Source organism: Cyprinodon tularosa, unplaced genomic scaffold, assembly GCF_016077235.1.
Source record: "Cyprinodon tularosa strain WSP-4 unplaced genomic scaffold, ASM1607723v1 ctg891, whole genome shotgun sequence".
Classification (NCBI taxonomy): Eukaryota; Metazoa; Chordata; class Actinopteri; order Cyprinodontiformes; family Cyprinodontidae; genus Cyprinodon; species Cyprinodon tularosa.
In genome coordinates, this window is record NW_024039664.1 from 112,151 (window position 1) to 136,806 (window position 24,656).

At 49.3% G+C, this 24,656-nt stretch overlaps 3 protein-coding genes across 5 annotated transcripts in view; 2 read left to right on the forward strand and 1 right to left on the reverse strand.

Moving 5' to 3' along the window:
- Positions 1 to 4,191: 4,191 nt before the first annotated feature.
- Positions 4,192 to 11,482, forward strand: si:ch1073-157b13.1 (7SK snRNA methylphosphate capping enzyme). Its single transcript, XM_038273827.1, has 8 exons — positions 4,192 to 4,589; positions 6,324 to 6,712; positions 6,797 to 7,035; positions 7,107 to 7,353; positions 7,431 to 7,920; positions 7,995 to 8,207; positions 9,416 to 9,524; positions 11,210 to 11,482. Exons 2-8 carry the CDS (start codon positions 6,354 to 6,356, stop codon positions 11,260 to 11,262), a joined length of 1,710 nt encoding a protein of 569 aa, XP_038129755.1. The 5' UTR covers positions 4,192 to 4,589; positions 6,324 to 6,353; the 3' UTR covers positions 11,263 to 11,482.
- A 1,514-nt stretch (positions 11,483 to 12,996) lies between these two features.
- Positions 12,997 to 19,230, forward strand: zgc:153012 (uncharacterized protein LOC777626 homolog). 3 transcript variants are annotated; one of them, XM_038273828.1, is made up of 6 exons: positions 12,997 to 13,319; positions 13,972 to 14,091; positions 16,552 to 17,235; positions 18,080 to 18,213; positions 18,660 to 18,702; positions 18,880 to 19,230. In XM_038273828.1, the coding sequence occupies exons 1-6, from the start codon at positions 13,248 to 13,250 to the stop codon at positions 19,030 to 19,032; spliced, it is 1,206 nt and encodes a 401-aa protein (XP_038129756.1). In that variant the 5' UTR covers positions 12,997 to 13,247; the 3' UTR covers positions 19,033 to 19,230. The 3 variants fall into 3 exon arrangements, with proteins under 3 accessions (XP_038129756.1, XP_038129758.1, XP_038129757.1); XM_038273830.1 differs by having other exon boundaries at positions 13,305 to 13,319; positions 13,972 to 14,149; XM_038273829.1 differs by lacking the exon at positions 12,997 to 13,319 and having other exon boundaries at positions 13,902 to 14,149.
- Positions 19,231 to 19,233: 3 nt separating this feature from the next.
- Positions 19,234 to 24,656, reverse strand: part of LOC119775756 — a 31,657-nt gene continuing 26,234 nt past the window's right edge. Inside the window, exons 7-9 of the mRNA XM_038273824.1 lie at positions 20,913 to 21,239; positions 20,423 to 20,755; positions 19,234 to 20,049 (exon numbers count right to left, since the gene is read on the reverse strand). Coding sequence (XP_038129752.1) covers positions 19,991 to 20,049; positions 20,423 to 20,755; positions 20,913 to 21,239 — 719 coding nt within the window. The 3' untranslated portion in view covers positions 19,234 to 19,990. The remainder of the gene's footprint in view (positions 20,050 to 20,422; positions 20,756 to 20,912; positions 21,240 to 24,656) is intronic.

Below are 24,656 nucleotides of genomic sequence, written 5' to 3' on the forward strand. Positions count from 1 at the left end.
GACCAGAGGGTCCATGTAAAGACCTGGACCCGTCTCCTTCTGAGACCAGAGGGTCCATGTAAAGACCTGGACCCATCTCCTTCTGAGACCAGAGGGTCCATGTAAAGACCTGGACCCGTCTCCCGCTGAGACCAGAGGGTCCATGTGAAGACCTGGACCCAACTCCTTCTGAGACCAGAGGGTCCATGTAAAGACCTGGACCCAACTCCCGCTGAGACCAGAGGGTCCATGTAAAGACCTGGACCTATCTCCTTCTGAGACCAGAGGGTCCATGTAAAGACCTGGACCCGTCTCCCGCTGAGACCAGAGGGTCCATGTGAAGACCTGGACCCATCTCCTTCTGAGACCAGAGGGTCCATGTAAAGACCTGGACCCAACTCCCGCTGAGACCAGAGGGTCCATGTAAAGACCTGGACCCATCTCCTTCTGAGACCAGAGGGTCCATGTAAAGACCTGGACCTATCTCCTTCTGAGACCAGAGGGTCCATGTAAAGACCTGGACCCATCTCCTTCTGAGACCAGAGGGTCCATGTAAAGACCTGGACCCGTCTCCTGCTGAGACCAGAGGGTCCATGTGAAGACCTGAACCCGTCTCCTGCTGAGACCAGAGGGTCCATGTAAAGACCTGGACCCGTCTCCTGCTGAGACCAGAGGGTCCATGTGAAGACCTGAACCCATCTCCCGCTGAGACCAGAGGGTCCATGTAAAGACCTGGACCCAACTCCCACTGAGACCAGAGGGTCCATGTAAAGACCTGGACCTATCTCCTTCTGAGACCAGAGGGTCCATGTAAAGACCTGGACCCATCCCCTGCTGAGACCAGAGGGTCCATGTAAAGACCTGGACCCATCTCCCGCTGAGACCAGAGGGTCCATGTAAAGACCTGGACCCAACTCCCGCTGAGACCAGAGGGTCCATGTAAAGACCTGGACCTATCTCCTTCTGAGACCAGAGGGTCCATGTAAAGACCTGGACCCATCTCCTTCTGAGACCAGAGGGTCCATGTAAAGACCTGGACCCATCTCCTTCTGAGACCAGAGGGTCCATGTAAAGACCTGGACCCATCTCCTTCTGAGACCAGAGGGTCCATGTAAAGACCTGGACCCATCTCCTTCTGAGACCAGAGGGTCCATGTAAAGACCTGGACCCGTCTCCTGCTGAGACCAGAGGGTCCATGTAAAGACCTGGACCCATCTCCTTCTGAGACCAGAGGGTCCATGTGAAGACCTGGACCCGTCTCTCGCTGAGACCAGAGGGTCCATGTGAAGACCTGGACCCGTCTCTCGCTGAGACCAGAGGGTCCATGTGAAGACCTGGACCCGTCTCCTGCTGAGACCAGAGGGTCCATGTGAAGACCTGAACCCGTCTCCCGCTGAGACCAGAGGGTCCATGTGAAGACCTGAACCCGTCTCCCGCTGAGACCAGAGGGTCCATGTAAAGACCTGGACCCATCTCCTTCTGAGACCAGAGGGTCCATGTGAAGACCTGGACCCGTCTCTCGCTGAGACCAGAGGGTCCATGTGAAGACCTGGACCCGTCTCTCGCTGAGACCAGAGGGTCCATGTGAAGACCTGGACCCGTCTCCTGCTGAGACCAGAGGGTCCATGTGAAGACCTGAACCCGTCTCCCGCTGAGACCAGAGGGTCCATGTGAAGACCTGGACCCATCTCCTTCTGAGACCAGAGGGTCCATGTGAAGACCTGGACCCGTCTCCTGCTGAGACCAGAGGGTCCATGTAAAGACCTGGACCCATCTCCTTCTGAGACCAGAGGGTCCATGTGAAGACCTGGACCCGTCTCTCGCTGAGACCAGAGGGTCCATGTGAAGACCTGGACCCGTCTCTCGCTGAGACCAGAGGGTCCATGTGAAGACCTGGACCCGTCTCCTGCTGAGACCAGAGGGTCCATGTGAAGACCTGAACCCGTCTCCCGCTGAGACCAGAGGGTCCATGTGAAGACCTGGACCCATCTCCTTCTGAGACCAGAGGGTCCATGTGAAGACCTGGACCCGTCTCCTGCTGAGACCAGAGGGTCCATGTGAAGACCTGGACCCGTCTCTCGCTGAGACCAGAGGGTCCATGTGAAGACCTGAACCCGTCTCCCGCTGAGACCAGAGGGTCCATGTGAAGACCTGGACCCGTCTCCTTCTGAGACCAGAGGGTCCATGTGAAGACCTGGACCCGTCTCCTTCTGAGACCAGAGGGTCCATGTAAAGACCTGGACCCGTCTCCTTCTGAGACCAGAGGGTCCATGTGAAGACCTGGACCCGTCTCCTTCTGAGACCAGAGGGTCCATGTGAAGACCTGGACCCGTCTCCTTCTGAGACCAGAGGGTCCATTTGAAGACCTGGACCCATCTCCTTCTGAGACCAGAGGGTCCATGTGAAGACCTGAACCCGTCTCCTTCTGAGACCAGAGGGTCCATGTGAAGACCTGGACCCGTCTCCTGCTGAGACCAGAGGATCCATGTGAAGACCTGGACCCGTCTCCTGCTGAGAGGTCTAAGAAGAAGTCCTCCAGATGGTCCTGTTGGTCTGTTTAGACCTCATAGAGCTCCATCTTCCTTCTAACCAAGCTCCAAAGTACTATCTGCCAACCCAGACTCAGCTCAGACCTTTGGTTCTGTGGTTCTGTGTGGTTCCTTCAGGTCCAGATGTTTGGTGAGGAGAACCTCTGAGATTTAACCACAAACAGGTTTCAGTCAGAGGCAACAGGACCTTCTCTGAAGACGTTTCCTCTCCAGTAGTCTGCAGACTGAGCAAAAGTCCAGTGGCCTCCAGTTTCAGGCTGTTTTTCTGGTCTTCATGATCCAGATGATGCAGGATTTAAACAAACATGTTTCAGTGATTTAAATCTGGGTTGGTTTGATGAAACTGATCCAGGAGCAGAAGTTCTGTAGGAAGGTGAGGAAATCCACAACCTTCTGGGCCTGGATGAAGAAGTTTAACTAAGACCCATCAAAGACTTTACAGATGTCCAGCCAAGGACTGGAGGAGGCCTCTGGTCTTGGTGGCCCAGTTCTCCTGGAGCAGGTAGTGACCTTTCTGGATCAGCCGCCATGATGGCAGCTTCATCGTCTGGATTCTCTTCTCCATTCAGCTTGGTCAGCAGACAGAAGACCTCCTGACATCCCACTGAGATCCCAGCCACCGTATCAGTGATACAGTGAGTCTGGGATCTCCAGAAGGTGTTCACCACTCCATGGTGGTCAGTAAAGATCTACACTGGTCACCTTTAATGGATCCCACTGAGATCCCAGCCACCGTATCAGTGATACAGTGATCATTTATCCCCAATAAACCATGACCCGAATGGTTTAAATCTCTAGATTCTTCAATCTCTAAATTTCTTTGGAAGGACAAACCCCCTCGTATCAGCTTAAAGACATTACAGAAAACTAAAGACAGGGTACATAGAGTACAGTAGAATAGAATAGAAAGAAAATGACACATTTAATCAGAAATGAACTATACAACAAACAGTGCAGTTAAAACCAAAAGATTTAAGTAAAAAATGAGAAAATAGTAAAACAGCAGTCACTTAACAGAACAAAACTACAGCAAAGATGATCATAACAAAACAAACATCTCTATGAGGCGTATTTAACTGTTGACATCTTTAATGTAAGATGTTTTAAACCCTGAAATATTATCGGTAGGAAAACATGATTAAAATGTTAATGAAATCAAACTGGGGTCAACATTCCTCCCTACACTCAGAATCCCTGCTGATGTATCAACTACATCTCCCAGCATGCACTCTGATCTACCATACATGCTTCCGTTCTCTTGTCCTCTGTGTCTTATTTTTATTCCCACTTTATCTCACCTCGTTTATTTTGTTATTGCAGGGAAACTGTTCTGAATCTTATCGTTGAAGCATAAAGTTTGTGTTTGTGGAAGCTATCGATCCAGAATTATGGTTAAAAACTGTAAGAGGTATTTTCAAACACGTTGGAAGTTCACAGATCAATCAAAATTGGCTGCATAAGAATTTTCGCCATTTCTCTAAGTTTTGGTCTGTTTATCTTTAGCTGATTTATATTTCCTTGTTAAATTATAATCTTTCACCGTTAGATGGAGTAGTTGATTTTTGAACAGGCACCAATCAGGGCACCTTGTTTTACGGCCCCAATCTCCCGCCCTCAGTGGCTGCTGATGAAATGATTGGTCAGAGCTCAGTAAAGGCGGGGCTTAGATGCTAGCCCATAAACCTGCATGCTTCGTCTACCCTCAGCTAGAGCAGCTAACTGTTAGCGCAGATTAAAGCTGAATTCCTTTAGTGTTTATAAAGTTAGTGCGCAGTTCATTGAATGCACGGACACAGGCACGCGCTCAGACACGCACAGAGCTGTGATGCGTTCAGTTTCCGGTCACCTCCGAAGAGTTTGGGGTGTTTTTCAACGAAGGGGCGTGTGTGTTAGCTAGAGAAGCTAGCTGTTGCTGCTAAGCGTTTGTTTCCACTGGGCTCATTAATAATTCATGATGGAGCGCTGCTATTGGTGGAAGGAGCGGCGGGGGCGGGGCTTGTTTTAGTGGCAAATTCCGTTTCCTCTCAAGCACATAAACAAACCAGAGGAAGAAGAGACACGGTGAGTGTTTAAAACATGGAGCTGCTTCAGCATCAACTGGTAGAACAGCTCAGGGTCTAATTCTGGAAGGTTCCACCAGAACCTGCTGGTGTTTTAACAAAAAATGGTTCCACCAGAACCTGCTGGTGTTTTAACCAAAACGGTTCCATCAGAACCTGCTGGTGTTTTAACCAAAACGGTTCCATCAGAACTTGAATGCTGGTGTTTTAATCAAAATGGTTCCACCAGAACCTGCTGGTGTTTTAACCAAAACGGTTCCATCAGAACTTGAATGCTGGTGTTTTAACCAAAATGGTTCCATCAGAACTTGAATGCTGGTGTTTTAAACAAAATGGTTCCACCAGAACTTGAATGCTGGTGTTTTAAACAAAAGGGTTCCATCAGAACCTGCTGGTGTTTTAACCAAAATTGTTCCATCCGAACCTGGATGCTGGTGTTTTAATCAAAATGGTTCCATCAGAACTTGAATGCTGGTGTTTTAAACAAAATAGTTCCATTAGAACCTGCTGGTGTTTTAATCAAAATGGTTCCATCGGAACTTGAATGCTGGTGTTTTAAACAAAATAGTTCCATTAGAACCTGCTGGTGTTTTAATCAAAATGGTTCCATCAAAACCTGCTGGTGTTTTAATCAAAATGGTTCCATCGGAACTTGAATGCTGGTGTTTTAAACAAAATGGTTCCATTAGAACCTGCTGGTGTTTTGATCAAAATGGTTCCATCAGAACCTGCTGGTGTTTTAATCAAAATGGTTCCATCAGAACCTGGATGCTGGTGTTTTAACCAAAATGGTTCCATCAGAACTTGAATGCTGGTGTTTTAATCAAAATGGTTCCACCAGAACCTGCTGGTGTTTTAACCAAAACGGTTCCATCAGAACTTGAATGCTGGTGTTTTAACAAAAATGATTCCATCAGAACCTGCTGGTGTTTTAATCAAAATGGTTCCATCAGAACCTGGATGCTGGTGTTTTAACCAAAATGGTTCCATCAGAACTTGAATGCTGGTGTTTTAACCAAAATGGTTCCATCAGAACTTGAATGCTAGTGTTTTAACCAAAATGGTTCCATCAGAACTTGAATGCTGGTGTTTTAACCAAAATGGTTCCATCAGAACCTAGAGAGAAATATCAGCTGTGCTGCTGCCATCAACACCTTTGTTTCTAGATGTTGGAGCTTGGCCTGTTTTCCAGTGTAGTCCTGTTTCTCTGACTGTGACTAACTGGATGTGCTCTCTTCATCCTCTGACATGGGAGCTGGCTCGGAGCTCGTCTGCCTGGCTGTGTGTTTCCTGGACGGGGCCGCCTGTGGAGCTGGTTGACAGTTGCCTTTTGTATCTATGCTTCTTTTTCTATGTCTGCTTCTGTCTCCTTGAACCCCAGTGGGCCTCAGCAGATGGCCGCTCACACTGAGCCTGGTTCTGCTGGAGGTTTCTTCCTGTTCAAAGGGAGTTTTTCCTCTCCACTGTCGCTACAAGCATGCTTAGTGTGAGGGATTGCTGAAGAGTCAATGAGTCGATGCAATCAGCTGGTTTTCCTTAGATAGAAAACTTTGAATCAATCTGACTGGATGATCTGGTGAACTGGAAAGTGACCTGAGATGACATGATGTGAATTGGAGCTATAGAAATAAACGGAATAGAATTGGTGTTTTAACCAAAATGGTTCCACCAGAACCTGGATGCTGGTTGTCTCTGATTGGCTCTGCCTCTAACTCCTCCCTCTCTCTCTCCACAGAGCTCTGTGATTGGTTGATTCCTCCCTAAGATGTCTGTGGAAGCGGACTCTGTCCTTCCTCCTGAGCTGCCCGTCAAGCTAAGCCCCACCTTCCCTCCCCCTGCCAGCCTATCAGATCACCCCCAGCTGGCAAAGCCCCGCCCTCCCATCCATCCTAAGAATGGCCACCAGCCCCACCTGCCCCCTCCCCCCCCTCCTCCTCCAGCCAATCAGAGAGGAGGGAAGAGGCGTTTCTCAGTGGGCCTTGGTTTCAAAGGCGTGGCCAAACGGCGTCGCCGTTTCAACAGCGACAGCCAGGCGGAGCCGGTTCTGCCCAGTCACTTCCTGCTGGGGGGGAACATCTTTGACCCCCTGAACCTGAACTCTCTGCTGGACGAGGAGGTCAACAGGTGAGTGGGACTCATCCAGGTCCAGAACTGTCCGGGCAGAAGCTCTGACATGCTCCACCCCTCACTGATGTCCCTCCCCCTCAGGGCGACCAATCAGGAGACGCCGCGGTCCTCCCCCCTGCCGTCGCGCAGCAGAGACGCCGTCCAGATCCTGGTTCCCAGGGACATCACGGACCCTCTGAACCTGAACGCCGGAGAGGGGGACGGCGTCCTGGTGTCCCCCCTGAAGTCCAGGAGGAGACACCGCTACAGGCAGCACGGCGGGGGAGGGGAGAAGGAGGCGGTGGCGGCCCGCCTGTTCCCTCCTTCGGCTGTACCCTCAGGTGACCAGCAGACCAGTTCCTGGGCTGTCCAGCGGGGGCGCCGTCCTCTCACTGTCCTGTCTGTCCTCCAGTTCCTGCGTCTCCTCTGTCCTGCGAGCTGAACACCGCCATCACCTGCAGGGACGATGTGGCCCCGCCCCCCATCCTGCCGCGCAGACACACCCACCCCCCGTCAGGCCCCGCCCACAAGCCCGGGAACCACGGCAGGAGGCGGCGCACCACCTCCATCCGCTCAGCTGAAGGGGCCGTAGCCATGGAAACCAGTGCTCCGCCCACAGAGTTCCAGACGCCGCTGGTGGGAGGAGCTAAAGCTGGCAGGTAGGTGCTGCAGAGTTGGTAGATCTCTGGCCTCTGATAGGCTGACAGGTAACGTGACGTCTTACCCCTCCCTGCAGGAGTGGAGGACCTCTGCCTGGCTCCGCCCCCACACCACAGAAGAAGAAGGACAAGCTGCGCTACCAGTATGGGAACCACTGTCGTTACTATGGATACCAGGCTTCCTACGGCGACAGGCATGATGGGCGGGTCGGGGCAGAGGAGGACCCCCGGCTCCGCCTCCTAGAAGCTGATTGGTTCAGAGAAAAGATGGTGCTGGATGTCGGCTGCGGCGTCGGTCACATGACCCTGGCCATCAGCAGGAAGTTTGGACCCGCCCACATCCTGGGGGTGGAGCTAGACGGGCGGCTGGTCCACGCCGCCAGGCAGAACATCAGGCACTTCCTGTCACATGACCTGGTGGTGGAGGGGAGGGGGGAGCAGCCGATGGAGGCCCCTCCCCCCCTCCCTCTGTCCTTCAGGGTGAGTCGGGGCCCTCTGTCGGCCCCGCCCCTCCTGGCTTCATCATCATCATCCTCTGGTTTCCCTGGCAACGTCACCTTCATCCAGGTGAGTCCAAAAGCTCTGTCTTAGATGTTGGTCTGGTCTCCATGGTTACCGCATCAGTGTGGCTCCTCCCACAGGGCGACTACGTGGCAGAGAAGGAGGCGTGGCCTGGGCGGGGCAAGTATGACGTCATCATGTGCCTGGGCGTCACCAAGTGGGTGCAGCTGCAGTGGGGGGACAGGGGCGTTGCCAGGCTGTTCAGACGGGCCTATCAGAGCCTGTCGCCGGGCGGATTACTGATCCTGGAGCCGCAGCCCTGGAGCAGCTACATCCGCAGCAAGAGAGCCTCGGTAACTAACAGAACCAGAACCACACAGGACCAGAACCACACACAGGACCAGAACCACACACAGGACCAGAACCACAGAGAACCAGAACCACACACAGGACCAGAACCGCACACAGGACCAGAACCGCACACAGAACCAGAACCACACCCAGAACCAGAACCACACACAGAACCAGAACCACACAGAACCAGAACCGCACCCAGGACCAGAACCGCACCCAGAACCAGAACCGCACCCAGAACCAGAACCGCACAGAACCAGAACCACACACAGGACCAGAACCACACCCAGAACCAGAACCAGACTTAGCTGGGTCTCCTGTTAACCGATGGGTAAACCTGGGATGGAACCAGGAGGAGCAGCCTCTGATCTCCTGCTGGATGGAGAGACGTTCCTCCATCCCTGAGAGAAGGAGCAGTGGAGGCAGGAGGCACAGCAGCTCCTCCTCCTCTCCAGCAGGGGATCTCCTCTGGCTTTCACAGTGATCTGAAGGAACCAGCGTGGAGCTGCTGGCCTCCATGTGGATCTCAGGGATTGAAGGAGTTCCAGCTGGTAGCGACTGGCTATAGGGGAAATAAATCACTCCATCATAAAGTGACGGTAAATACATTTTAAAAAGACAATCTAAATCCCTCAGCCAATGGAAGCAAAGGAGCGCTCTGAAACCAACAGCATTAGCCAATCAGAAGAAGGAGGGGGCGGGTCTTAGGAAAGCGTGTAGCTCCTCCTCTCATTGGATAGATTGTGGTCCGGTGCTGAAGGGAAAGCGCCGTTTACGGCTCCATTCAACAGAGAGACCAGTTAAAAATAAATGAATGAAAGTTTGTGGATTATGGAGAGAACTAATAGATAAATGGTGCTGAGCATGGCGAGGAGACGGGGCCAGATGGCACGCCATTTAGCCCCTGGAGCAGGAAGTTAGATGAACCAGGCGCTTCCTTCCCGCTGCGCTCCAGCAACGCTTGTTTACGCATCCAGCAGTGAGTAGGATCTACGCCAACCTGAGCTATAGACCGTGGTCATCACGCTCCTGGTAGATATAGATTCTAGAACTCCTCCACCAATCAGAGGGCGGAGGGAGGAGCCTACTGAGACCACATGGTTCTGGTTCTGTTCTCTGGTTCTGGCTGTGTTCAGCTGTAACCAGCAGCCTGTAATGGTCACTGCAGGCCTGGTCCAGATGTTCTGACCGCCTGTTTTTGTTCCAGGAAACGACGCTGCGTAACTTCAGAACCCTGCGGATCCGACCAGAACATTTCACCTCCTTCCTCACCGACAGCGTGGGCTTCAGCTCCTACAGACTGCTGACGCACACAGGTACCGCTCACCTGGACTCCATCAGAACCTGGACCGCTCCATCAGAACCATCTAACCTGACAGAGCGGTCCAGGGTCCGTATCTTAGACCAGAACCTGGACCGCTCCATCAGAACCATCTACACCTGACGGAGCGGTCCAGGGTCCGTATCTTAGACCAGAACCTGGACCGCTCCATCAGAACCATCTACACCTGACGGAGCGGTCCAGGGTCCGTATCTTAGACCAGAACCTGGACCGCTCCATCAGAACCATCTACACCTGACGGAGCGGTCCAGGGTCCGTATCTTAGACCAGAACCTGGACCGCTCCATCAGAACCATCTACACCTGACGGAGCGGTCCAGGGTCCGTATCTTAGACCAGAACCTGGACCGCTCCATCAGAACCATCTACACCTGACGGAGCGGTCCAGGGTCCGTATCTTAGACCAGAACCTGGACCGCTCCATCAGAACCATCTACACCTGACGGAGCGGTCCAGGGTCCGTATCTTAGACCAGAACCTGGACCGCTCCATCAGAACCATCTAACCTGACGGAGCGGTCCAGGGTCCGTATCTTAGACCAGAACCTGGACCGCTCCATCAGAACCATCTAACCTGACGGAGCGGTCCAGGGTCCGTATCTTAGACCAGAACCTGGACCGCTCCATCAGAACCATCTACACCTGACGGAGCGGTCCAGGGTCCGTATCTTAGACCAGAACCTAGACCGCTCCATCAGAACCATCTACACCTGACGGAGCGGTCCAGGGTCCGTATCTTAGACCAGAACCTGGACCGCTCCATCAGAACCATCTAACCTGACGGAGCGGTCCAGGGTCCGTATCTTAGACCAGAACCTGGACCGCTCCATCAGAACCATCTACACCTGACGGAGCGGTCCAGGGTCCGTATCTTAGACCAGAACCTGGACCGCTCCATCAGAACCATCTACACCTGACGGAGCGGTCCAGGGTCCGTATCTTAGACCAGAACCTGGACCGCTCCATCAGAACCATCTAACCTGACGGAGCGGTCCAGGGTCCGTATCTTAGACCAGAACCTGGACCGCTCCATCAGAACCATCTACACCTGACGGAGCGGTCCAGGGTCCGTATCTTAGACCAGAACCTGGACCGCTCCATCAGAACCATCTAACCTGACGGAGCGGTCCAGGGTCCGTATCTTAGACCAGAACCTGGACCGCTCCATCAGAACCATCTAACCTGACGGAGCGGTCCAGGGTCCGTATCTTAGACCAGAACCTGGACCGCTCCATCAGAACCATCTAACCTGACGGAGCGGTCCAGGGTCCGTATCTTAGACCAGAACCTGGACCGCTCCATCAGAACCATCTACACCTGACGGAGCGGTCCAGGGTCCGTATCTTAGACCAGAACCTGGACCGCTCCATCAGAACCATCTAACCTGACGGAGCGGTCCAGGGTCCGTATCTTAGACCAGAACCTGGACCGCTCCATCAGAACCATCTAACCTGACGGAGCGGTCCAGGGTCCGTATCTTAGACCAGAACCTGGACCGCTCCATCAGAACCATCTAACCTGACGGAGCGGTCCAGGGTCCGTATCTTAGACCAGAACCTGGACCGCTCCATCAGAACCATCTACACCTGACGGAGCGATCCAGGGTCCGTATCTTAGACCAGAACCTGGATTGTAACAGAACTCCCTCTGGTCCATTCCAGGTGACCACAGACCCATCTACCTGTTCCACAAAGGCTCCACCCACAGGAAGTGACATCATGGACCTGATTGGAGAGCAGAGCCTGGGCCGCAGACTGAACAGGAAGTGATGTCAGACTGAATACGGCGCGCCCAGTGGGACTGAACTCATGGAGAACATCAGAACCGGTTCTGTGACCCGGTCTGATCGGACAGGAAGTGACTGATCATTTCAAAATAAAAGCTTATCTGGTTTGTTATTTTTTTATAATAAAGTGAACTGAACGCTGCTCTGATTGGTCTGGTTCTGGTCCGTTAGTTTGGACGGGATGGAGGTTCTAAGGGGTTACAGAACCAGGATCAGGTTCTGGATCCATGAAGCAGATGTTCAGCAGCTGGAGAACATTTGGTCTCCATGAGACGCTCAGAGAGCAGCAACTGGAAGGAAACCATCTGAGAAGAACTATCAGAGGATAAACCAGGGAGTCTGAGCCCCCTGCTGGTCCACAGTGCTGTCCACCCATGTCCCTGGGGAGGACGGCAGCCAGCGGGTCAAACTAAAGGATGAGGAGGGGAGCTGCTGGAGGTTCTGATCTTCTGGTAACTAATGATCCCAACAGGAGGTTCTCCTAGAACCCAGCCCCCTGTGGGATGGACTCTGGATGGGTCGGTTTGGTTCCAGAGCCCGGTCCAAATAAATCCTCTAACTGTTCCGCTTGTTTCTCTTCATTTAAAGAATAAAAATCGTTTCAATAACAGCTCTATCTTTTTATCTTTAGTGTTTTTGGTTCCTGCAGGAACCATCCAGTCAGGGTTTCCTGTCTGCAGTGCCCCTCTGTGGCCAGAAGGTGGCAGCATTGTTAAGCTCTAGGGTTGTTATAGAGTGCAGTGGCCAGCAGAGGGCTCCCTGCTGAGTATCAGAACTTCTATCTACTGAGGATGATTCAAAAGCAGAGTCCAAAAGAGAACCAATCAGCAGGGTCAACATGTCCCCAAACATTCAGGGGTTTAAGGGAAAGATGAACTTTAGGATCCTTTAAATCCAGCAGTTAGGATCCTGATTAGTTTTTGGAAAAACTGAGATTTAAAGTTTTTAAGTGGAATCAGGAACATTTGTACACAGGAAGGACTCTAGTTTCTACTGTAGATGGATGAGGCTGCTCAAAAGCCAGGAAGTGTCCTGCTTTGTAGTCCTAAAACCAGGACGTGTCCCGCTTTGTAGTCCTAAAACCAGGAAGTGTCCTGCTTTGTAGTCCTAAAACCAGGACGTGTCCTGCTTTGTAGTTCTAAAATAAGGACATGTCCTGCTTTGTAGTTCTAAAATAAGGACATGTCCTGCTTTGTAGTACTGCAGCCAGGAAGTGTCCTGCTTTGTAGTCCTAAAACCAGGAAGTGTCCTGTTTTGTAGTCCTAAAACCACGAAGTGTCCTGTTTTGTAGTCCTAAAACCGGGAAGTGTCCTGCTGTGTAGTCCTAAAACCAGAATGTGTCCTGCTTTGTAGTCCTAAAACCAGGAAGTGTCCCGTTTTGTAGTCCTAAAATCAGGAAGTGTCCTTCTTTGTAGTCCTAAAATCAGGAAGTGTCCTTCTTTGTAGTCCTAAAATCAGGAAGTGTCCTTTGGAGTCCTAAAACCAGGAACTGTCCTGCTTTGTAGTACTACAGCCAGGAAGTGTCCCAGTTTGTAGTTTTAGACTCAGCTCACCCTGTTCCTACAGGGTTGGGTTTAGCAGCCATCTCCTGTTGGACCCACAGAACATCCCATCAGATCCACCAGCAGCAGAACCATCAGGATTTAAAGTAAATGTAGTTTGAGATGAAGAAAAGTCCAAACAGAGAAGCAGCTGGAATCACATCCAGTTTATCAGCATGTTTCTGATGTGTTGGAGATGGAACCATGAGCCAGACCCACTGAGGTGAACAGGTGGCTGGTTATCAGAGGGTGACATGAAGGTGACTGCTGGATGGAGGATGGGGAGGGCCTTCCAGCTGCAGCTCCTCTGAGGAAGAACGTTCTTTAGACGTTCCTGATCTCCACCGTCCTCCTCCCTCCAGCGGTCCCACAATGGACCCTTTGTGTTCTGCAGAGACGTCACGGGTCAGGCGGAACCAGAGCCACTCGGCCCGCAGGAACAGGGTGAGTGTTTACCTCCATGATGTCACAGATTTATGTTGTTTATTCCGTTTGTTTACAGAAACAGGAAACACCTGTTGAGTGTACTACTACGATACTACTATAGTACTTTTCAATCATAACCCTGCATTGGTTATAGTACTTCAGCAAAAGCTGCTTTCTTGCATTGGAGTACTGCTGTAATACCTGTAATAAAGTGGCAGTCTTGGTACTATAGCAATACCTGTAATATTCTGTCAGTCATAGTACTGCAAAAATACCTGTTATATTCAAAAAGTACTGTTTCAATCATCAGAGTACCTGTAGTACTGGATCAGTCACAATACTGCAGTAAAACTTCTTAAGTTTTATCTGTAGTACTGCACCAGTACCTTTAATACTTCATATTGAATCATAGTACTGCAGTTCTACCTGTAGTACCTCAGGCTCTTTGCTACGTAGTGACTAAGGAGGTCTAGACAGGTGGAGACACATGTCTCTACCGCATCCACAGTCCCTTATCACTGAACCTGAAAGCAGCCAATCAGAGCTCAGCACCTGCAGACCAGGGAGACACACCTGACTGAGACATGCATGTAGAGTCCTGAACCCTGCAGAACCGGCCCTGAACTCCAGCAGACTCACGCTGAGCGCTGCCTGTGTTTATGTTTGACAGGTGAAGGACGACTGGAGACGGTGTCTGCTGGGGACAGGACCCAGAGCTGCACAGGACGGCCAGAGGGCAACGGCAGGACATCATGCTGTGAGACTTTCGTCCTGCCTCACACGGACAAAGGTGTGTTTGTGGACAAACAGCAACTGAAGCTGGAAATGTCAATCTCACATGTTCACAGGTAAGATGAGGTGTGACAGCAGGAATGTTCTCAGACCTCAAGACCGTCTTAGAACCATGGTTCTAATGTCTGTCTCACTGACCGACGGTTCTAATGTCTGTCTCACTGACCGTGGTTCTAATGTCTGTCTCACTGACCGACGGTTCTAATGTCTGTCTCACTGACCGTGGTTCTAATGTCTGTCTCACTGACCGTGGTTCTAATGTCTGTCCCACTGACCAATGGTTCTAATGACTGTCTCACTGACCGTGGTTCTAATGTCTGTCTCACTGACCAATGGTTCTAATGTCTGTCTCACTGACCGTGGTTCTAATGTCTGTCTCACTGACCGACGGTTCTAATGTCTGTCTCACTGACCGTGGTTCTAATGTCTGTCTCACTGACCGTGGTTCTAATGTCTGTCTCACTGACCGTGGTTCTAATGTCTGTCTCACTGACCGTGGTTCTAATGTCTGTCTCACTGACCGTGGTTCTAATGTCTGTCCCACTGACCGTGGTTCTAATGTCTGTCTCACTAACCGGTGGTTCTAATGTCTGTCTCACTGACCGTGGTTCTAATGTCTGTCTCACTGACCGACGGTTCTAATGTCTGTCTCACTGACCGACGGTTCTAATGTCTGTCCCACTGACCGTGGTTCTAATGTCTGTCCCACTGACCAACGGTTCTAATGTCTGTCTCACTGACCGTGGTTCTAATGTCTGTCTCACTGACCGTGGTTCTAATGTCTGTCTCACTGACCGTGGTTCTAATGTCTGTCTCACTGACCGTGGTTCTAATGTCTGTCTCACTGACCGACGGTTCTAATGTCTGTCTCACTGACCGTGGTTCTAATGTCTGTCTCACTGACCGTGGTTCTAATGTCTGTCTCACTGACCGTGGTTCTAATGTCTGTCACACTAACCGTGGTTCTAATGTCTGTCTCACTGACCGACGGTTCTAATGTCTGTCTCACTGACCGTGGTTCTAATGTCTGTCTCACTGACCGTGGTTCTAATGTCTGTCTCACTAACCGTGGTTCTAATGTCTGTCTCACTGACCGACGGTTCTAATGTCTGTCTCACTGACCGTGGTTCTAATGTCTGTCTCACTGACCGACGGTTCTAATGTCTGTCTCACTGACCGTGGTTCTAATGTCTGTCTCACTGACCGTGGTTCTAATGTCTGTCTCACTGACCGTGGTTCTAATGTCTGTCACACTAACCGACGGTCCAATCTGTCCCACTAACTGATGGGTCTACTGTCTGTCTCATTAACAGATAGTTCTAATGTCTGTCCCACTGACCGTGGTTCTAATGTCTGTCCCACTGACCAACGGTTCTAATGTCTGTCCCACTGACCAACGGTTCTAATGTCTGTCTCACTGACCGTGGTTCTAATGTCTGTCCCACTGACCAATGGTTCTAATGTCTGTCCCACTGACCGTGGTTCTAATGTCTGTCCCACTGACCAATGGTTCTAATGTCTGTCCCACTGACCGTGGTTCTAATGTCTGTCTCACTGACCAACGGTTCTAATGTCTGTCTCACTGACCGTCGTTGTAATGTCTGTCCCACTGACCAATGGTTCTAATGTCTGTCCCACTGACCGTGGTTCTAATGTCTGTCCCACTGACCAACGGTTCTAATGTCTGTCTCACTGACCGTGGTTCTAATGTCTGTCCCACTGACCGTGGTTCTAATGTCTGTTCCACTGACCAATGGTTCTAATGTCTGTCCCACTGACCGTGGTTCTAATGTCTGTCTCACTGACCGTGGTTCTAATGTCTGTCCCACTGACCAATGGTTCTAATGTCTGTCCCACTGACCAACGGTTCTAATGTCTGTCTCACTGACCGTGGTTCTAATGTCTGTCTCACTGACCATGGTTCTAATGTCTGTCTCACTGACCGTGGTTCTAATGTCTGTCCCACTGACCAATGGTTCTAATGTCTGTCTCACTGACCGTGGTTCTAATGTCTGTCTCACTGACCGTGGTTCTAATGTCTGTCTCACTGACCGTGGTTCTAATGTCTGTCTCACTGACCGTCGTTGTAATGTCTGTCCCACTGACCGTGGTTCTAATGTCTGTCCCACTGACCATGGTTCTAATGTCTGTCCCACTGACCGTGGTTCTAATGTCTGTCTCACTGACCGTCGTTGTAATGTCTGTCCCACTGACCGTGGTTCTAATGTCTGTCTCACTGACCGTGGTTCTAATGTCTGTCTCACTGACCGTGGTTCTAATGTCTGTCTCACTGACCGTCGTTGTAATGTCTGTCCCACTGACCGTGGTTCTAATGTCTGTCTCACTGACCGTGGTTCTAATGTCTGTCCCACTAACCGATGGTTATTCTCTCTGTTTGTCTGACCGATGTGTTTGCTGTTTGTCTGACTAACCGGTGGTTCTGCTGTCTGTCTCTAAGGGAGTCTGCAGGCTGTCTTCAGTGAAGATGAGTGGCACCAAAAGGAAGAGTGGCTTTCAGATCACTAGTGTCACCTCTGATTCCGTCCACCTAACCTCTCCAATCAACCAATCATCTCCAAGAGAAACTTTGCCCAACCAATCAGGTCATTCCTCCTCAATCAGCCCCCAGGGAAGCTCCTCTCAGCCCACCACTCCATCTTCAAAGAAGAAATACATTTCCCATGATGCTCTAGGACAGCGCGCCAGTTCCCCCTCCAGGTTTAGGTTGGTGAGGCTGACTGAGGGCGGGGCCAGCAGCAGTGGGCGGGGCTCTTATAGGCGTGGGAGATGGACATGCAAAGAGTTTAAGGAGCAGTTTGAGGGGGCGGGGATGAGATGGATGATGGACAGCCTAAGAAACGCCCATTCTTTGGATTCCTTGGATATCATGGATCTGGAAAAGGGTGGAGTCACTCCTCAGTACACTTCCTGCCCTTTGGCTCTGCCATCAAGAGGAATCAAAGGGGTGGGGCTTGTTTCACCAAGTGGACCACCATCTCCGACACAGCCGGAGACAAACCACCTTGTTAAGGACAAAGAGCCAATCAGAGGACCCAGTTTAGAGCCCGCCCCTACAACGGCCCCACCTCGCCCACAGAATTTCCCGCTTCCATTACGACCGTACGCTGGCACACCTGGACAGGTAGGTACAAAACACACAGGCCAATCAGAGCTCAGATATCAAACAGAACAGAACGGTGGGTTCCTAGTTCCATCAAGGAGGCCATGTTAGACATGTCCAAACCTGAACATCTGTCCTCCAGGTTCTGCTCAGAGAACAGGCCATCTTAAATCTGCTTCATCTCTTTCTGCAAAGTTTAAACCACCCAGGTAGAGTCTGCTCAGCAGCTCCAGCAGGGGGCAGTAGTGGCTTTCTGGGTTCAGTAGAGGTAGAAAGGTCAGACCAGACCAGGCAAGGCTTTACAACCTCCTCCATGGATCAGTGGAGACCTGTCCAGGAAGAGGCAGTTCCACCAGAATTGCTCTAAGAGGTCATCAGCCACTCATCCAGGTGATCTGAGATGAACCGAGGAAAACATCTAGAGCTTTAAAGCCTGTTAAGGTCAGAGGTCAGGATTCATTAGTTAGACAGAGAGACTGGACTTTAATGGAAGACCAGAACCAAACATGGAGGTGGTAGAGTTATGGTCTGGACCTGCTACAGAACCTGGACGACTGACTGTTAGTGAAACCAGGAGGTCTGGTCTCTGTCAGAGAAGAACCGGGTTCCGGGTCTAGGACGTGTTTCAGTCACCGGTCCGGTCAAGAGATTTCTGTTATTTCAGAAATGAAACCCAGGTTCTTTTCATGGTCTATGGTCAGAACTGGGTGTCCCTCAGGATCCCGGGGACAATGGTGGGTCTCACTGTTGGAGGAAAACATTAATTGGACATAACCACGTCCACACTGCCTGTCTCTCTCCTTGTGTCTAACCTGTCTCTCTCTGTGTCTCATCTGTCTCACCTGTCTGTTTCTCTGTGTCCCAGCCTTCCTTCAGGATGTCCCAGTCTTTACCTGGCTCTCCCCCCACTGGACGCTGCCGTCCCTCCCTGATGTCCCTACACCCCCCTTCAGCCTCCAGTCTGGACCAAACCGTCTTCATCCAGCAGGAGGACAGCAGGTGAGACGCTGCTAGTCAACCTGGGTGTGTTCTGTTGGGTTTTATCAGAACCAGAAGTAGTGGACGTCCCTAACAGGGTCTATGAAACGGTTCCTGTCCGTCACCTCATGGACACCAACCAGGCAGAACATTATGACCACTGGTAGAGAGCTGATCAGCTCCTCATCACGGCGGCTGTGGACGTCCTCAGGGCTGTTGTGTCCACCCCTAGTGATGAACCTGTGTGGGTTCAGAGGGCAGCGTAAGGTGACATTTGAGGTCCAATCCAACAGGTTAGGTACTGCAGCAGATTCTGTGAGCATCAAAGCTGGACCATGAGGTTCTGATCTCCATCAGTAGATGAAGGTTCCCCCTAAAGCGCCTCAGACCTTCAGAACTCCTGAGACTATTAGTGAGGAGATGGAGGAACTGCCAGACATTAATCAGTGTCTCCTGTGTGTCCTCAGACCTGCCAGTCCAGCCATCGACAGTAAGATCCAGCAAGCCATGGTGAGTCTGGTTCTGGTTCAGGTCTAGGTTTTCTACTCTAGCTGAAGTTCTACTGGTTCTGCGGGTCAGTCGGACCCTGAAGACTGGCTGGGACCCCCATCTAACTACTGGACCTTTGGACAGACTCAGTCCCTCTATGTCTTGGCCCGTCTCCAGCTGTCCCCTTTGCTTCTGCAGGACCTGACCAAGAGTCACCTGATGGTGGCGGTGCGAGAGGAGGTGGAGCTTCTGAAGGAGCACATCAGAGACCTTCAGGAGAAGAACCAGCAGCTGGAGAGAGAGAACCACGTCCTGCGGGCGCTGACACGCCACTACTACCCAGAAAAATGACATCACCATGGTAACGGCATCGGTGGAACGTCTGCTGGACGGAGAACCAGCAGCAGCAGCAGCGATGGAGAACTGGACCTTCTGCCAGGAGCGACTGGGGAGGAAAACACCTCAGCTCTCTTCATCTAAAGCGAACTACCAGCAGGGGTCAAAGGTTAAATGTTCACACATTAAAATAAAACTCAAACATCAAAGGTTCCTCCATAGTCTTTATTTTTAAATGTCTCTTATTAATGAACCAATAAACCACAGATTATTTGAGTTACATTATTAGTTTTCAGATTCATTAAAATAAATCATTTAAAATAATAAAACTGAGATGATTAAAACAAGAAGACAGAACATGAATCAGCCCTGAGAACGAAGCTCACATCAGTTTCTAAAAACATTTAGTTTCTTCAGCTGCATGAAGACATGCAAGGAAAACAGGCTCCTTCCATGAGTCGCTCTTTAAAGGATTTATAGAAATGAGATCATTAGATCAGCTTCTAGAGCCTGATTCTAGAGCACAGTGTCAGCTGAAGGAATCCAGATGTTGGTAGCATCTCTGATTCATAACGTGACCTTAATGAGGCGCTCATTCCATCAGAGATGCAGGCGCGGTCGACCATCTAACAGCTTTATTAATAATCAGCCTCATCAGGTCACATAGAGATGAGGTTTAGATTTAGGACCAGTTAATCCCAGTCTGTAATCTTGTGTCTGAGATTATTTGGTTTATGGATATTGGTTTGTTTACCTTCACTTACCTCCGTCTGATAACTTCTTCCCTTCAGTTTCAGCTTAGATATACTTCATGAAACTAATTCATTTCTGATCCAAACTGATCAGACTAGAGTCTGAAACTGGGTCAGAACCCAGAGCTTATTAGTTCCCCAGCTTTCCCTCCAATCCAAAGTCCTGTTGTGTTGCTAATGGACGATCTTTCAGCAAACAGGTCAGGCAGCCTGATGAGGAGTCAGAGGAGGGGAGCAACATCAGTTCCTGATAGGCTTTGATTCTGGACTGAAGCTCTCCCTGTAGATGATACAGATGGCCGTCAGACAGACAGATTAATAAAGCCAACCAAACAGTAAGCCAGATAATCAACATATCAACCAACCAGTAAGCCCGCCAGCCAACCAACCAACCAACCAACCACCCAACCAGCCACACAGCCAACCAACCAACCAACCAACCAACCAACCAGTAAGCCATATAATCAACCAACCAGTAAGCCCGCCAGCCAACCAACCAACCAACCAACCAACCAACCAGTAAGCCATATAATCAACCAACCAGTAAGCCCGCCAGCCAACCAACCAACCAACCACCCAATCGACCACCCGACCGACCGACCGACCAGACGACCAACCAGCCACACAGCCAACCACCCAACCAACCAACCAACCTTTGACTTTCAGCAGGAAAGTTTTCTCTCTCAGCAGTGTTTCCTCCCTCCAGACCCCACAGCGGTAGACTCCACTGTCCGTCTCTGAGGGCCACCTCAGGGTCAGGCTCAGGTCCCCGGTTTTCAGCAGGTCTTCGTCCATCTCGGTTCTGTTTCTGTAAAGCTGGTCCTGTTTGGTCAGCTGATCCGAGCCGTTCTCGTACACATGGACCAACATCACTAGTTTGGGTTTGTTGTGACCCCAGGCTACTCTGGCATCTCCAGGTAGATCAGGTGTTGTTCTGAACGGCAGTAGAACAGACTCCGCCCCCTCCTCCACCTCCACCTGCTGGCCTGAGGAAACCATAGAAAGGAAATTAAACAGCTCCAGGTTAGATCAATCTGTGCCATCTGATTGGCTGCCTCCTAACATCCAGCTAACATCCTGTTTATCAGAACCAATGAGGGGACAGCGGACCACCTGATTGGTCCTCAGGTTTAACCCTCACACCTTTGATCTGGAGGTGGACCTGTTTCTTCATCAGGATGTCTCTGTCCCTGCTGTAGACGCTGCAGGTGTAGGTGGTGGAGTCTCCATCTGTGGGGGGTTTCAGGGTCAGACTGAGGTCTCCTGTTCTCAGGGGGTCCACATTCATCCTGGTTCTGTATCTGTAGAGCTCATCCTGCTCCTCAGGACGATCAGAACCGGTCTGGTAGACGTGGACCTTCCCGCCGTCTCTGTCCGTCCACTCCACCCTAGCGTCTTCTGGCAGGTGGGGCGTGGTTCTGCAGGGCAGCAGGACGGACTCTGCCTCTGAATCCACCTCCACCGTGTATTCTGAGGACACCAGAAGATGAGATGAAGCTTTGCAGGTGTTCTAAAGTTCCCACGGTTCTTTTGGACCTGCAGCACATTTTCTCATGATTTAAAGCCTGATTCTCTCTGCAGGTGGATCAGATGAACGCCTCATTCATTTAAACCTTCTCTCTATGAGGGTTCAGTCAGATTAGACCGGCCATAGAAGGTCTGGTTCTGTCCTGTTCTATATCTATGTCTAGGTCGGTCCTGGGGGGGCGCTGTCCTGCAGGTTTTAGAGGTTTTCTGCTCCAGCAGAGCTGATTTACACTGATAGCCGATTAACAGGCTATTAATGAAAATCTGCAATCATCACAATCAGCTGTGCTAAAGCTGAGGAACCTCTAGAACCTGCAGGTCAGCGGCCCTCCGACCCACATCAGGCACACCTGCTCTATCTGCTCAGTGGAAATCCCACAGCTGGTTCTGTGGTGCTGCCCTCTGCTGGCAGGAATCCACCTGCTGCTGCAGTTTCCCAGTCAGCAGAGCTCCTCTGAGTTCATGAAAGCAGGGCGGCCAACTTTAACCAAACCTTAGAGTTAAACTGAAATAGTTTGGACAGGCGAGCCTAACCTCTATGAAGGACCAACTCTGCCATATTTAAAAATAAATACAGAAATAAAAAAAAGTGAGACATAAATGTATATAACTCTTAATTAGCTTCTTTATTTATTTGCCTTTGTAATATCTACCTTATTTATTTTTCTGTCCTTTATAATCTTCAACTTAATTTTTTAATTACTTATATTTTTAAGTATTTATTTTTGTGCATGTTATCATATTTTTGTCTGTTTTATTCTTCCTCTGTATTTTTTTACCTTAGTTATTTCTTCGCCACTGTTTATTTCTCTCTGCCCTTTTTACATTTCTCTATGCCTTTTTACATTTCTCTCTGCCCTTTTTACATTTCTCTCTGCCCTTTTTACATTTCTCTCTGCCCTTTTTACATTTCTCTCTGCCCTTTTTACATTTCTCTCTGCCCTTTTTACATTTCTCTCTGCCCTTTTTACATTTCTGTCTGCCCTTTTTACATTTCTCTCTGCCCTTTTTACATTTCTCTCTGCCCTTTTTACATTTCTGTCTGCCCTTTTTACATTTCTCTCTGCCCTTTTTACATTTCTCTCTGGCCTTTTTACATTTCTGTCTGCCCTTTTTACATTTCTCTCTGCCCTTTTTACATTTCTCTATGCCTTTTTACATTTCTCTCTGCCCTTTTTACATTTCTCTCTGCCCTTTTTACATTTCTCTCTGCCCTTTTTACATTTCTGTCTGCCCTTTTTACATTTCTCTCTGCCCTTTTTACATTTCTCTCTGCCCTTTTTACATTTCTCTCTGCCCTTTTTACATTTCTGTCTGCCCTTTTTACATTTCTCTCTGGCCTTTTTACATTTCTGTCTGCCCTTTTTACATTTCTCTCTGCCCTTTTTACATTTCTCTCTGCCCTTTTTACATTTCTCTCTGCCCTTTTTACATTTCTCTCTGGCCTTTTTACATTTCTGTCTGCCCTTTTTACATTTCTCTCTGCCCTTTTTACATTTCTCTCTGCCCTTTTTACATTTCTCTCTGCCCTTTTTACATTTCTCTCTGCCCTTTTTACATTTCTCTCTGCCCTTTTTACATTTCTCTCTGCCCTTTTACATTTCTCTCTGCCCTTTTTACATTTCTCTCTGCCCTTTTTACATTTCTCTCTGCCCTTTTTACATTTCTCTCTGCCCTTTTTACATTTCTCTATGCCTTTTTACATTTCTCTCTGCCCTTTTTACATTTCTGTCTGCCCTTTTTACATTTCTCTCTGCCCTTTTTACATTTCTCTCTGCCCTTTTTACATTTCTCTCTGGCCTTTTACATTTCTCTCTGCCCTTTTTACATTTCTCTCTGGCCTTTTTACATTTCTCTCTGGCCTTTTTACATTTCTCTCTGCCCTTTTTACATTTCTGTCTGCCCTTTTTACATTTCTCTCTGCCCTTTTTACATTTCTCTCTGGCCTTTTTACATTTCTCTCTGCCCTTTTTACATTTCTCTCTGCCCTTTTTACATTTCTCTATGCCCTTTTTACATTTCTCTCTGCCCTTTTTACATTTCTCTCTGCCCTTTTTACATTTCTCTCTGCCCTTTTTACATTTCTCTCTGCCCTTTTACATTTCTCTCTGCCCTTTTTACATTTCTCTCTGCCCTTTTTACATTTCTCTCTGCCCTTTTTACATTTCTCTCTGCCCTTTTTACATTTCTCTATGCCTTTTTACATTTCTCTCTGCCCTTTTTACATTTCTCTCTGCCCTTTTTACATTTCTCTCTGCCCTTTTTACATTTCTGTCTGCCCTTTTTACATTTCTGTCTGCCCTTTTTACATTTCTCTCTGCCCTTTTTACATTTCTCTCTGGCCTTTTACATTTCTCTCTGCCCTTTTTACATTTCTCTCTGGCCTTTTTACATTTCTCTCTGCCCTTTTTACATTTCTCTCTGCCCTTTTTACATTTCTCTATGCCTTTTTACATTTCTCTCTGCCCTTTTTACATTTCTCTCTGCCCTTTTTACATTTCTGTCTGCCCTTTTTACATTTCTCTCTGCCCTTTTTACATTTCTCTATGCCTTTTTACATTTCTCTCTGCCCTTTTTACATTTCTCTCTGGCCTTTTTACATTTCTCTCTGGCCTTTTTACATTTCTGTCTGCCCTTTTTACATTTCTCTCTGGCCTTTTTACATTTCTCTCTGCCCTTTTTACATTTCTCTCTGCCCTTTTTACATTTCTCTCTGCCCTTTTTACATTTCTCTCTGCCCTTTTTACATTTCTCTCTGCCCTTTTTACATTTCTCTCTGCCCTTTTTACATTTCTCTATGCCTTTTTACATTTCACTCTGCCCTTTTTACATTTCTCTCTGCCCTTTTTACATTTCTCTCTGCCCTTTTTACATTTCTGTCTGCCCTTTTTACATTTCTCTCTGCCCTTTTTACATTTCTCTCTGGCCTTTTTACATTTCTGTCTGCCCTTTTTACATTTCTCTCTGCCCTTTTTACATTTCTGTCTGCCCTTTTTACATTTCTCTCTGCCCTTTTTACATTTCTCTCTGGCCTTTTTACATTTCTCTCTGCCCTTTTTACATTTCTCTCTGCCCTTTTTACATTTCTCTCTGCCCTTTTTACATTTCTCTCTGCCCTTTTTACATTTCTCTCTGGCCTTTTTACATTTCTCTCTGCCCTTTTTACATTTCTCTCTGGCCTTTTACATTTCTCTCTGCCCTTTTTACATTTCTCTCTGCCCTTTTTACATTTCTCTCTGGCCTTTTTACATTTCTCTCTGCCCTTTTTACATTTCTCTCTGCCCTTTTTACATTTCTCTATGCCCTTTTTACATTTCTCTCTGCCCTTTTTACATTTCTCTCTGCCCTTGTTACATTTCT